This window comes from Gymnoscopelus microlampas (assembly GCF_963454915.1).
Source record: "Gymnoscopelus microlampas genome assembly, chromosome: 22".
NCBI classification, from domain to species: Eukaryota; Metazoa; Chordata; class Actinopteri; order Myctophiformes; family Myctophidae; genus Gymnoscopelus; species Gymnoscopelus microlampas.
This window is the reverse complement of record NC_139959.1, coordinates 36,414,297-36,427,273: the sequence shown is the minus strand read 5'-3', so window position 1 is coordinate 36,427,273 and position 12,977 is coordinate 36,414,297. Positions and strand designations below refer to the sequence as shown.

At 42.3% G+C, this 12,977-nt stretch overlaps 1 protein-coding gene across 2 annotated transcripts; it reads right to left on the bottom strand.

Annotated features, from left to right (window-relative positions):
• Positions 1 to 10: 10 nt before the first annotated feature.
• Positions 11 to 10,558, bottom strand: abcf2b (ATP-binding cassette, sub-family F (GCN20), member 2b). Of its 2 annotated transcripts, none has more exons than XM_084048645.1 (15): positions 10,443 to 10,558; positions 7,911 to 8,094; positions 6,910 to 7,122; positions 6,003 to 6,185; positions 5,200 to 5,371; positions 4,951 to 5,046; positions 4,555 to 4,657; positions 4,060 to 4,155; positions 3,602 to 3,721; positions 3,173 to 3,262; positions 2,573 to 2,683; positions 2,408 to 2,470; positions 1,928 to 2,056; positions 1,453 to 1,656; positions 11 to 472 (listed from the first exon to the last, which is right to left on the bottom strand). In XM_084048645.1, exons 2-15 carry the CDS (start codon positions 8,056 to 8,058, stop codon positions 353 to 355), a joined length of 1,848 nt encoding a protein of 615 aa, XP_083904771.1. In that variant the 5' UTR covers positions 8,059 to 8,094; positions 10,443 to 10,558; the 3' UTR covers positions 11 to 352. The 2 variants fall into 2 exon arrangements, with proteins under 2 accessions (XP_083904771.1, XP_083904772.1); XM_084048646.1 differs by having other exon boundaries at positions 7,911 to 8,097; positions 10,448 to 10,495.
• Positions 10,559 to 12,977: the final 2,419 nt, after the last annotated feature.

The following is a 12,977-nucleotide window of genomic DNA, read 5'->3' as shown; positions in this document are numbered from 1 at the left end:
TGCACTGAGATGCTTCTGTTGAAATCAGCCAATCAGAGTGCAGCCTGAGGTGAAGGGGAGGAGCAGGGAGATTGGGTCAGGTTGAGAGCAAGGGGGGGGGGTAAGGGGGGGTGTTAGGGTACATCGTTGTCAAACTTAAATGGAAATATCAGGTAACAACAGACAGGTCCCTAAATACATACAAAGATGCATAAAGAGACTCGTTCTGTTCAGGTTTTTAAGTTTCCTGAAATGCAAACCCAATCTCATCCCTTGCAGGGAAGCTCGAGGGTCAAATCCACGATGCATGATAAAATTGAGCGGCTCAAGGTTGTGTTGTTTGTTAGCAGTACTGTTGTTGTGGTTGTGGTTTTTAGAGGTCGTGTGCTGCTGCCTTGTCGATCTTGTGTTTCAAATGCTCCTTATAAGCCAGGATGCCGCGGTTCCACTTGGTGATGGTCTGCTTCTCGCACACCCAGATCTCCTGTGCCACCTGGTTAAAATGAAAAGAGATGTGTAAGAGTGGATGATACACATCTGATTATGTTCTGCTACATCCTCTTATTTTCACAAGGGACTAGAGATTTTTGTTCCTCTATTCTTACTACCTATTGCAATTCGTGGGTAGTTTGTACAAAAATATATATATTTACGGTAATCTACTCTTGTGATGTGACAAAGTTAAAATGCTGGTATTGGCGAGTCTATGCCATTCATAGACTGGCATATTATCACAGTCATTTTTCAAGATTTGTCAAGATTTGTCAAGGACCCCCAAATTGACACTTATTAGCCCACGGATCCCCATTTGAAAAGATATGCCAGGGACCCCCCATAAGAGAAGATCTTTTACGGCTCTAGCAGTGATTCTCAACCATTTTAATTTCCAGTTTGACCCATAAGGGTCCATTTGGTTCCTAATCTATCATTTAGCTGGGGACCCCCTGGAACTCCCTCAAGGACCCCTGGGGGTCCCCGGACCCCACTTTGAGAACCAATGATTTATCACATGTCATATTTTCAATGCTTCCGGTGATGTTGCACTACTGTTTTATACTCTTACATTATTATTATTTTACCAACTTGTAGCTGCACTTTTAACAAAAATGTATGGAATTTTGATTTAATAATGAATTGCATTTTTATGGCGCTTTTCTAAGTACTCAAACTTACTCAAAGCGCTTTACAAAGCGATTTACTCCTAGATGAGTGGTTCTCAAAACTTGATTTCGAGTTAGAGACCTGTAAGGGTCCATTTGGAACCCCCTCAAGGAACCCAGAGAGTCCCTGACCCCAACTTTGAGAGCCAATGTCCTCGATTTTTTTAAAATTATACACTGGTATCGGATTGGTACTCTGTATCGACTGATACACAAGTCATTGGTATCGGAATTGGTATAAGAAAGGAAAGAAATGGTATGGGTACATCTCTAATCTTTACGGGACGTTAACAGTGTGTGTGTTTATATGTACCTGCTGAATGAGTCTGAAGTCGTGGCTAACCAGCATCACTCCACCGTCAAACTCGTTAATGGCCTCGGCCAGGGCGTCGATGGTCTCGATGTCCAAGTGATTGGTGGGCTCGTCAAGGAACAGCAGGTGGGGGTTCTGCCAGGCCAGCCAGGCGAAGCACACCCTGCACTTCTGACCGTCCGACAGGTTCCTGATGGGACTGACCTGAAGGAGGATCAATCACATTAGAAAAGATGATAACAGAAGTAGATATCTTAGCCAAGGCCTCCCTAACCCTTTGAACCCCAGCATACCTTTTCTGAGGGGAACATTCGCCAAAAATGTACAAGCTCACCCCTAGCACCCTTAGGAGACCATTTGTAAGATGTGTGTACCATTTCGCCGCTATAATTGGGATGGCAGAGCTGCCTACATTAACCATCTTTGTTTTTTTACTAAGAATAGATGGTACTCTGGACAGTTGTCTCCTTCTCACCTGTTGTTTGCCTGTCAGGCCGTAGCGTCCAATGATCTTCCTCATCTCCTCCCTCTCTTTGATGTCAGGGTAGCACTTCATCATGTAGTCCAGAGGAGACAGGTCTAGCTCCAGCTGCTCTGTCAGATGCTGGAACACAAATTCATATTGAAGTTTTAATTGGAGTATGCATACAATTAATCTGAGACATATACGTGATCAGCTGACATGAATGAAACAGTGAGTGATGCGTAATCCCTGTGACATAGACAATAACCTGACATATTTATGCATTATTTTCACATAACTGACTGACTGTATGTGTGTGTAAGTGAGAGAGAGAGAGTGAGACAGACATATCTCTCGCTCTCTCAAGTATTTGAAGATCTGAATCTGTGTTCAACTCATTTGTTTGAGCTAGTGCCACCTTTTGGAAATAACCCTAAACCTTTGACTATGGGTTCCCAGATTGCATTCTTCCTGACCGGTTCAGCATCTTACCTGGTGATATCTGCCAATCTTGACGTGAGAATGCTTGCGGATCATGCCATCGCTAGGGAGCAGCTATAGAGGGGAATGGAGAATAAGAAAGTGTTATGATGTTTTTGATCGATTCTGGAAGGATTTTTTTTTTTCGGTACATCTCTAGTATGAACCCCAACCTACCTCTCCCATCAGAAGTTTTAGCAGCGTGGACTTTCCGGCTCCATTGGGTCCTACCAGAGCCACTCGAGTATCCAGGTCAACGCCAAACTCCAGGTCTTTATATATGTGGGGCTAAAGGCAAACCAGAGAAGAAGAATGAGGGGTTGCCAAGTGGATATCTATTATATAAATGGAGACTGTTTTTTCTATTATTATTTCATAATTATTTTTGGGGATTTTTTTTTAATTATGGAAGAAGAAAAGTCTCCTCACACATTAGAAGGACAATATCAGTCACCAGAATCAAGGACGTGTGTTTTAAATGAATCTAACATGGTTAAAATTGAGTTTAAAGTTACAATGGGATTGTATAGGAAGGGGGCGTGTCTGTTATAATGAATATCAAATATCTAAATACTGAATCAAGGAACTTGATGTCTGGGTGAAACACAAAGGCCTGAGTAGACGTTAAAATTATCTTTAGGTATGATAAATTAAATAAAGACAACAGGCATGTGAGATGAAAACGAGGCTTACATAAAAAGACAAAAATATATACTACATAGAACAAATAACGTACGTATGCTGCACACACACACACACACACGCTATAATACTCACTGTGTTGTCGCTGTATCTAAAGCTCACATTCTGAACCATGATAACAGGGGGAGGGATCTTCCCACAGGGAGGAAAACAAAATGACAGGGTCTGTGGAGAAACAGCAGAGAAGCAGGGCTTAGTCCGGAATTCAAAGTGTACTTAAGTAAAAGTACTGGTATCAAATTGTACTTAACGTACCAAAAGTATAAAGTACTCATTATGCAGAATGTCAGAAATAACATTACTTTTATAAATGTTGATCTAAGAGGACATCGCACCAGAGCAAGCGGTGGTAACAAAAATGTTTAAAAAAAAGAGAGAAATGTTAATCGGTCTGTGTTTTATGTCAGTCAATGTAAAAAGCCTATTTAACTGTAGCACTGTAGTACTCGTGTCAACGGTTCACACGTCAACACCACCCTGGGGAGCACAGCACGCTCTCTTTACCTTGTCATTGGAAACTTTTTCAGTCAAGCCCGAGGCCACCATCTTCTGTAGCGTCTTCTCTTTGCTCTGAGCCTGTCGTGCCAGCTTAGCAGAGCCGTGACCAAACCGGGCTATGTAATTCTGGAGGGGAGGAGGAAAAGCCAGGCTTTAGGTGTTTTTTAAACCAAGAAAGACACGTTTTTTGTTTGCAAGAAAGCCATACATGCAGTGGTGGAAAAAGTAATGTTTTACTTAAGTAAAAGTATCAATACTCCAATGTTACAAGTAAAAGTTCGGAATTAAAACATTTACTTGAGTAAAAGTATAAAAGTATTGGCATCAAAATGTCATTTACAAAAAAAGTAAAAATGGAGATAAGAGGTTTCTGCCCGAAACAGCAACATTATGCAGCGTTCATTCTCCCACCACCCCTTCAGTGGAGCAGTACCCCCAATCCACCACACGGTGTCCCCGTTTACCTTCATGTGTGCTATTTGATCTTGCTCCCAGTTGAAGCGCTTCATCTGGTTCTCCTCCAACTCGTCCCTCGTCTTCACATACTGGTCGTAGTTACCCTTCAGAAATAAAAATAGATGTTGCATGGTCATCCCACACAGGGCAGCACAAACCTACCACACACACACACAGTGCCATCCGTCCGCACAGGCTCACACACACACTCTTGGTAACACATTGCAAGCCCCCCACCTTCCATATAGGGCTTTATGAGATCACAGCTGGTGGCAGAGTCCATAAAAAGCACTGTATAGGCTCTGCCGACTCAGGGCTGCTGATGCTGTTTAAGCAGGCCAACATCTTGCCTGTCTTTATTAAACTCCATATCTGGCTTCAATTGGAGATGACCGGTGCATTAGGGCAGTGGTTCTCAACCTTTTCAGGCCACAAGCCCCCAAAAGAATCATAGTTTGATTATTTTGTGGACACCCAGTGCATTAGGGGAGATGTGTTCTTACCGTGTAGTACTTCAAGCCCCTCTGATGCAGGTGGATGATGTTTGTGCACACTCCGTTGAGGAAGTCTTGCGAGTGTGAAATGAGCACGAGGATTCGCTTGAACCTGACGAGAAAGAAGCACAAAGTGATTTCTTTTTAGCAATTAACATGAGTCTTTGTTTGATGCTGCGTGTCAACATATTGAAAACAGGGGCTTGTACTCCCATACTTGGCAAATACTGCATTTTATCATTCATTAGCTGAATTTAGTACACACACACATTATATAATCATTCAAAGACAGGAGTTTAAAGAAATGAGAAAATTAAGTGGATTTGTTAGACTTGGAGCTTAACTAAAAAGGAACCCCTCCCTAGGGGTGTGTGTGTGTGTGTGTGGGGGGGGGGGCTGACTTACTGTTTGAGCTCTTCCTCCAACCACACACAGGCATCCAGATCCAAGTGGTTGGTGGGCTCATCCAGCAGTAACATGAAGGGCTTGATGAACAGGGCTCTGGGTAAAAACAGAACAACATGGGGTTATGGGGTGCAGCTACAAGTTAGTAAAATAATAATGTAAATAGTAAAGTAACTTCTAAGTATAAAACTGTGGCAGTATCGACAGCTTTTCCTATTCGGAAAAACTTCTAATCGGATGTTCCCTCACCTGGCCAGAGCGACACGCATCCTCCAGCCTCCGCTGAAGTCCTTGAGCTGCTTCCTCTGCATGGCAGCATCGAACCCCAGGCCGTGCAGGATGCGAGAGGCTCGAACCTCCGCCTTGTCGGCGTCCAGCTCCTCCAGGCGCTCGTACAGCTCCATCAGCTTCTCACACTCCGCTGTGTTAAGACGAGGAGGACACAGAAAAGGATGAGCCATACATCAGTGTTAATTTTGACAGCACATTTTGATTTAGTTTTAGTCAGACTTTTGAATACATTTCCATTTAGTTTGTCATATTTTAGTCATCTGACATTATTATAGTCGACTAAATCTACAATTGATTTAGTCGACTAAAATGTGTTTTGGCGGTGGCTTGATGGCGTCGTAATGGCCGATTTTATACTTGGTCGCATGCTGAAAATAGCCTACAAGTCGCAGCGCGACACATTGTGAGCTTGTAGATCTGCTATTTTCAGAGCACAACCAAACATAAAATGACTTGTCTTTTAGTTTTACTGGATCTCTTCTCCACTAGTCCCTCTCTAACATTTTAGTCTAGTTTTGATGACGAAATTGTCGAGTGCCACGCTATGAGCTTGTATATCTGCCATTTTTGAAAAATCTTGAAAATTTGCTTCTGGGGGTAACTGGAGCAAAATATTTTGAGATGGGTGTCCGCGGCCAAATACATATAATTTTGGGGGTCCTTGACATGAAAGCTTTTGAGAACCACTGACGGCAACGATTTAGAAGACATTTTGTAGAATCGGTCTCAGGTCTTCATGGATTAAAATAAGCAGAACTTACAGTCCTCGGCACCGAGTCTCTCCGCCTCCTTCTCCAGCATGATCCTCTGCTCGTCCACCTCCATCACACACTCCAGAGCGGTCTTCTCACTGGGGGGCATCTCTCGTGTCAGGTGGTAGATGTCTATGTGGTCGGGAATGGGGATCTCACGGTGGCCGATGGCACACAGCAGCATGGACTTTCCTGAACAAACAATGACGTTCAGAAATACAGAATTATGTTTCATTGATTTCACACACATGATAAGCCGATATAAGCTTTATATCCTGTCTTGTGTAAAGGCAAGGGTTCCCAAACTTTTCAGGCCATGACACCCGAAATAATCATACTTGGAACTGCGAGGCGTTGCGAGCTTGTAGATCGGCTATTTTCACAATGTTTGCCTCCTTCTTACGTAACATTTGACAATTTGGCATAAAAAAAGGTCCTTAAATTGTACCTTTAGAAATGTGCTTACACCCTGTATACCATTGGTTCTCAAAGTGGGGTCCGGGGACCCCAGCAAAATTAGTTTAAAGCGTCACAATCATTTTAACCCCTTTATCCATATTTTGTACTTTGGCTATTCAAAAATAGCAGATCTACAAGCTCATAGCGTGGCACCGAGTACCCCGCTATGAGCTTGTAGATCTGCTATTTTTGAAAAATCTTGAGAATTTGTGCTAATCTTTGAATATATATTATTTTTTAAAGCTAACATTTGTAACTCAAATCTTTGCTTCTTGGGGTCCATGGAACAAAATATTTTGAAATGGGGGTCCGCGGCCAAATACATATAATTTTGGGGGTCCATGACATGAAAAGGCTTTGAGAACCACTGCTGTATAAACACTTATACTGTATGTTGGTTTGTTTACTGTTGAGTGAGAAAACAACAGTTGTAAAGGGGGGGCTAGCAGTCTCTTACCTGTGCCATTAAGGCCAAGGAGGCCGTAGCGTCGGCCCGAGTTGAGCTCCAGGCTGGTGTCGGCCAGCAGCTCCTGGCCGTGGAAGGTGAGCGAGAGGCTGGCGATGTGGACGTCGGTGCTGTTGGGGTGGGAGGCCAGCACCCCGGTCACCGCGCGGGCCTCGGTCTTCTCCAGCTCAAACTTATCGATCTCCTTGGTCAAGCTTTCGATTCCTGTTTGAAAAAGAACCAACACTTATGCCTTTAGTCTTTTCAGCTGGAAATAAAACCTCTCGACTTTTATGAGAAAGTGAATAATACCGACATTGTTTGAGACGAGATGCAACGTGTCTTTATGTACATCAACCCTAATGTGTCGATATCTTAGCACTGTGAATCTGGCCATTGTACTCACACAGTAACGATCTCACAAGAACAAAAATAAACCGGGACAAAAGGAAGTGCTAATCTCCCTTCCCCCCTCCCTCCCTCCCCCCTTAAAGGGCAAGAAAAGAACAGGAGCAGGGAGCTACTGTCCTTTTCTTGTACTTTAATATGCTTGAACTGTTCCTACCTTAACTGCTGTATATATAAGATGTTGTGAAGTTGTTAACACATTGGCAGCTACTGAAAAAAAGCTGTGAGCTTGTACATCGGCTTTTTCCCCCCCACTTTCTTCGACAAATTGAGGACAAAGGACCCCAATGAAAAGAAGCCATCATAGCGCTTTCTTGGGTTTAAAAATCCTCTGAACGGACCTTGTATTGAACTGTACTCCCCTGAGCTTGTCTTTGCAAACTGTTACTAAAAGGTATTGATCCAATCAATCAATTCTTACATAATATTTGACAATGTAGATATTAAAAAGGTCTTAAAAGTCCTTAAATTATGATGTTAGGTATGTCACTTTGTTTACCGTTGTAGTGAGAAAACAATATTGCACATTAAGCTGAATCAACCATGGGCTACAGAATTAAAACAAGTCATATAAATGTTTGTTTGGTTTTAAAACTATATATTACCATTGCTCTGCGCCCCGTTCTCCACTATCTCCTCCTGCTGGGTGTCTTGTTCCTCCTCTCCATTGTCATCCGTCTTCTTGGTCCTCTGGCGGGCCTTGGCTGCCTCCTTCTTCTTCGCTGCCTTCTTCTTGGCCAGGTCGGATGGCATGGTTGTGTTTGTTTAGACTAGTTGTTATATTAACACCTGTTGGGAACACGATGTACATCAGAGTTATTCATTTAAACCAGTGGTTTTCAACCAGTGGTCCGGGGACCACCAGTGGTCCTTGAGGGAGTACCAGGGGGTCCCCCAGCTAAATTAGTTAATAGCGTCACAATCATTTTAAACCACTTAGCTTTGGCTATTCAAAAATAGCAGATATATAAGCTCATAGCTCGGCACAGAGTGCCGCGCTATGAGCTTGTAGATCTGCTATTTTTGAAAAACCTTTAAAAAGTGTGCATATGTTTGAATATTTATATTTTTTAAAGCGTAAATTAACTGATATATTTGCTTCTGGGGGTCCCTGGCACAAAACATTTTCAATTGGGGGTCCACGGCCAAATGTATATCAATTTAGGGGTCCATGGCATGAAAAAGGTTGAAAACCACTGATTTAAACCACTTAAACCCCCAGCATCGGTATGGTGGGGAAAGCTTTCGACAATCTCAATTGTGAGCTTAGTCGATCTACTACAGCTAAAGCTTTCCCCCACAATAACGGAAAAGACACTAGTATTGAGCCCTGAGGGACTCCAGGATACCCAACATGGGGTTTAAGTGGTTAAAGACCATCCAACCAGGATGATGACGAGACATCTGACCACTAACATTACCCAGTATTATGTGTTTTTCCATCATCATCACCACTGAACTCACTGACAATAGAGCCGGTACAGTCACAAAATAGAGCAGCCAAAACGATTTTCAGATCAGATATAACGCAATCAAAAAGCATATTCATATTTAAAATGGCGTTTTTTCGGTGTATTCAATTACCAGAAAAAATTGTGTCGCAATTTCTTACCGGCATTTGGTTCCCCTCAACTATACCCCAGCTTTACTAAACCACTTTGACCATTTATTCGTTAGAATTCCTAGAATACGAATAGAATACAGCTACTATGCAACATATGGTTGAAGATAACATTCACTAATGGGTTCTTTCACCTGCTGCTAACCAACACGTTGTGTTCTAAGTGGCTAGCTTAGCTTAGCTAGCTAACACCATAGGCCAACACGAACCTCGCGTCACCAGGCTTTATCCACCAGGAGGACAGACTGGTGTTCGTTCTGAACGGAACGGTGGGATCCGGTTTATAGTGTTCTGATCTGGTGGTGGGATCCGGTTTAGAACATTGTGTTCTGGTGGTGGGTTCCGGTTAGCGTCGCATTGTTTTTGTTCCACACAAATAATGCGATTCAATTAGTTTAGTCTCTCTAATCGCACTGTAAGTTAGAATAAAAGATGGACATACCAAACCATTATTAAACCAAACGAAACGATTACAACAGTGGTTCACAAACTTTTTCATGTCAAAGACCCCCAAATTGACACTAATTAGCCCGCGGACCCCCATTTGAAAAAATATACCAGGGACCCCCATAAGAGAAGATTTTTTTACGGCTCTAGCAGTGATTCTCAACCATTTTAATTTCAATGACCCCCAGTTTGACATCCGTTAGGCTACGGACCCCCATTTAATGGCATTTCTATCTCTTGGACCCTAGCTCTGGTTCAGAGCGTTAGTGGAACTCACTAACGCTCTGAACCAGAGCTACTTGGACCCCAATTTATATTATAAAACTAATGTTATTTTAACTGAGTGTACAAATGGAACCATTTGTACAGAGTTAGAGACCCATAAGGGTCCATTTGGTTCCTATTCTATCATTTAATTGGGGACCCCCTGGAACTCTGTCAAGGACCCCTGGGGGTCCCCGGACCCCCTTTGAGAACCACTGGATTACACACAATTTACGGACTCGGAGGTGCAGGTTCCGGTCATGGGTTCCCGCGGCCACCCGATGACGTAAAGTCATTTCCGCTCCAGACCGGATGCAGAAACCCGAACATGGTATTGGAACCCCGGCTAAGCCAACATTAGCCCCAAATTTGAGCCCATTATTAATTTAACACAAAAGCCGATGACAATAGCCATAAACTAACCCCATTTCAGCTCTTATCGTTATCTATACCTACATCGTACATTAAGTCACACATACGTTTGGTTAAATGGTTAATATCACCAGTTTTTCCATCTACTCCCCCGGCGGGCCGGGTTGTCCAATCCAAGCTAACAGGCCTTTAGTAGTATAGTATGAGTCAATGCTACCATTAGCATTAGCTCGACGCTAGCATTGTGCTAGCATTAGCTTGATTTAAGGGCCCGGCTAACGGACCGACCGGCTCATTGAAGAAGAAGCCGGTTGGTTGATCTCTTCTTTTCATCTCTTTACCGACCGAGATGTGAACAAAAGCTCGACTCAAAGACACACTAATGTGACTCATAATGACTCTATGGAGGTTATTTAACCTTAGTGGTCCTTACCTGGAGAGGATCAGAGAGTTCTTGTACAGGGACGATGATGTGTCTCGTGTCTGCTCCACACACTACTGTACTGTTCTTCAGGAACGATGAATAGACGGCTGCTTGACGCATGTCTCTCTCCAGGGCGCCAAACAGGCCGTATATGGTCATTAAGCGGTGTTGCCAGATCTTGTGAGAGAAATAAGCCCAACCAGGTATAGGAAAACAAAGTACTCAGTACTCACTACTACAGGGGTCTTCATTCAACAGGGGGCCCGGGACCCCTAGGGGGTCCTCAGAGCTACTACATTACATTACATTACAGTCATTTAGCAGGGGGGGCTTCAAATCTTAGTGTGATAGGATTTTTTTTTTTACATTAACCACTTGAACCCTAGCATCCCTTTTCTGATGAGAGCTTTAGCCAAAAAAATAGCAGATCTACAAGCTCACAACGCCTCGCGCTGCGAGGCGTTGTGAGCTTGTAGATCTGCATTTTTTGGCAAATAGTTATAGGTGTGCAGAGGGGAAAAAAAACACTTTTATACAATATAGAGGGGGTCCCTGCTTCATCTCTCTCTCAGCTAGGGGGTCCTTGGCCTGAAAACGTTGAAGACCCCCTGCTTTAATGGGACGATATGAAATGTACGTGTTACAAAAAAATCATTGTGATTAACGATATTATCATGATAATCATTATGCTTAAAACTAAAATACCACAAACAAGGGATTACATTCGTTTTACTGCTGTCTGTGAATGTGGAATGCCCTACCAACAGTCATTAAAAAGTGTGAATCCTTACTGTACTGTAACTGGCCCCTGTAAAAAGTCCAAGCTTATCACCGGAAAACTATTTACAGTACTTTATTTGTATTTTTTATTGCTACTCGTTTATATGATGTTTTTGCATATTATTGTCTGTCATTAAATGTAATAAATCGATGAATTGAATACACAGGACCCCAATGGAAACTGGAAACTAACCATAGTACTTTCTTGGGTTTAATCCTTTTTAGCATTCTTTTGCATCGAACTGTACCTTCTGTGCTTTTTCTGCAAGCTGTTAATAAAGTATTCAATCTATCAGTCAATCAAAAACAAGCAACTTAACTTCACAGAAAAATAAAGTCCAAAAGTCGCTTATAGTAAACGGACATGGCAACATTGTCAATAAGGGCAGTCGCTAAAGATGGCCCCGCCCCTCCTCCTGGTACTGCGGTAAAAAAATGGTGTCTTTTCCTGCCGGTAAAAGCCGGCTCTGCTGTGATTGGCTGGTTGGTCGTACAGTGATGTGTTGGAGTGACAGCATCTCCATCTCTGGTTTGTTCCCATCCAGTGGTGGGAAAAAGTAAAGTACATTTTGTACTTAAGTAGAAGTATCAATACTGCAATGTAGAAATAATCTGTTACAAGTAAAATTCTGGAATTAAAAATGTGCTTGAGTAAAACTACAAAAGTATTGGCATCGAAATGTACTTAAAGTGCCAAAAGTAAAAGTACTCATTATGCACAATGCCCCATTTCAAGTATTCAGACGTATACAAATCTTGAAGTGGTTGATGTATGTTTTCTTGTAATAATAATCAAAATCTACAAAGTAACTAGCAACTAAAGTTTTCAAATAAAAGTAGTGGAGTAAAACGAAAAATAGCAGATTAAAAATGGCAGATATACAAGCTTGCACATCTGGTATTTTTGAGTAGCAAAGTATAAAATAAGGTTTAAGTGGTGAAAATGATTGTGACACTATTAAGCCCCGCCCTCCCGGACACCACTTTGAGAACCAATCGTCTACAGCAGTGGTTCTCAAACTTTTTCATGTCAAGGACCCCCAAAATGATATGTATTTGGTCGTAGCGCGGCACTCGGTGCCACGCTATGAGCTTGTAGATCTGCTATTTTTGAATAGCCAAAGTATAAAAGGTCATAATTATTCTGATGCTATATTTAAAAATTTTGCTGGGGACCCCCTGGAACCCCCTCAATTACCCCTGGGGGTCCCCGGACCCCCACTTTGAGAACCACTGGTCTACAGGACAGTGAATGTGTACAACCAAAGATGTCATGTCAGGAATAATACATACTTCCCATTTATAATTTAACAAGCTGATTTATTACATTGTGTCTTTGTTATTGATCAACTTACATATTGTGATCAAATGACTGCATTTTCAAAAATCGCTCAGTTCAAAAACATTATTGGGGATGCAGATTATTTAAAAAAAGTTTTTTAAAAAGTGTAATTTGTCAGCAAATAACCACCATTTTGAAATTCTGATAGAGAATAACATAGTAGTACACACACATACATGTATAATGATTACATTTGCATAATGTCAATCCAGAATCTGATGGAAGGGTATGAAAACGAAACAAAAAGTCTTTGTTTATTGCTGTGCGCCTGCTGGTCTTTGCATGGATGGATGTGGTAGTAGTTCAGCTGCACACACACACACACACACACACACACACACACACACACACACACACACACACACACACACACACACACACACACACACACACACACACACACACACACACACACACACACA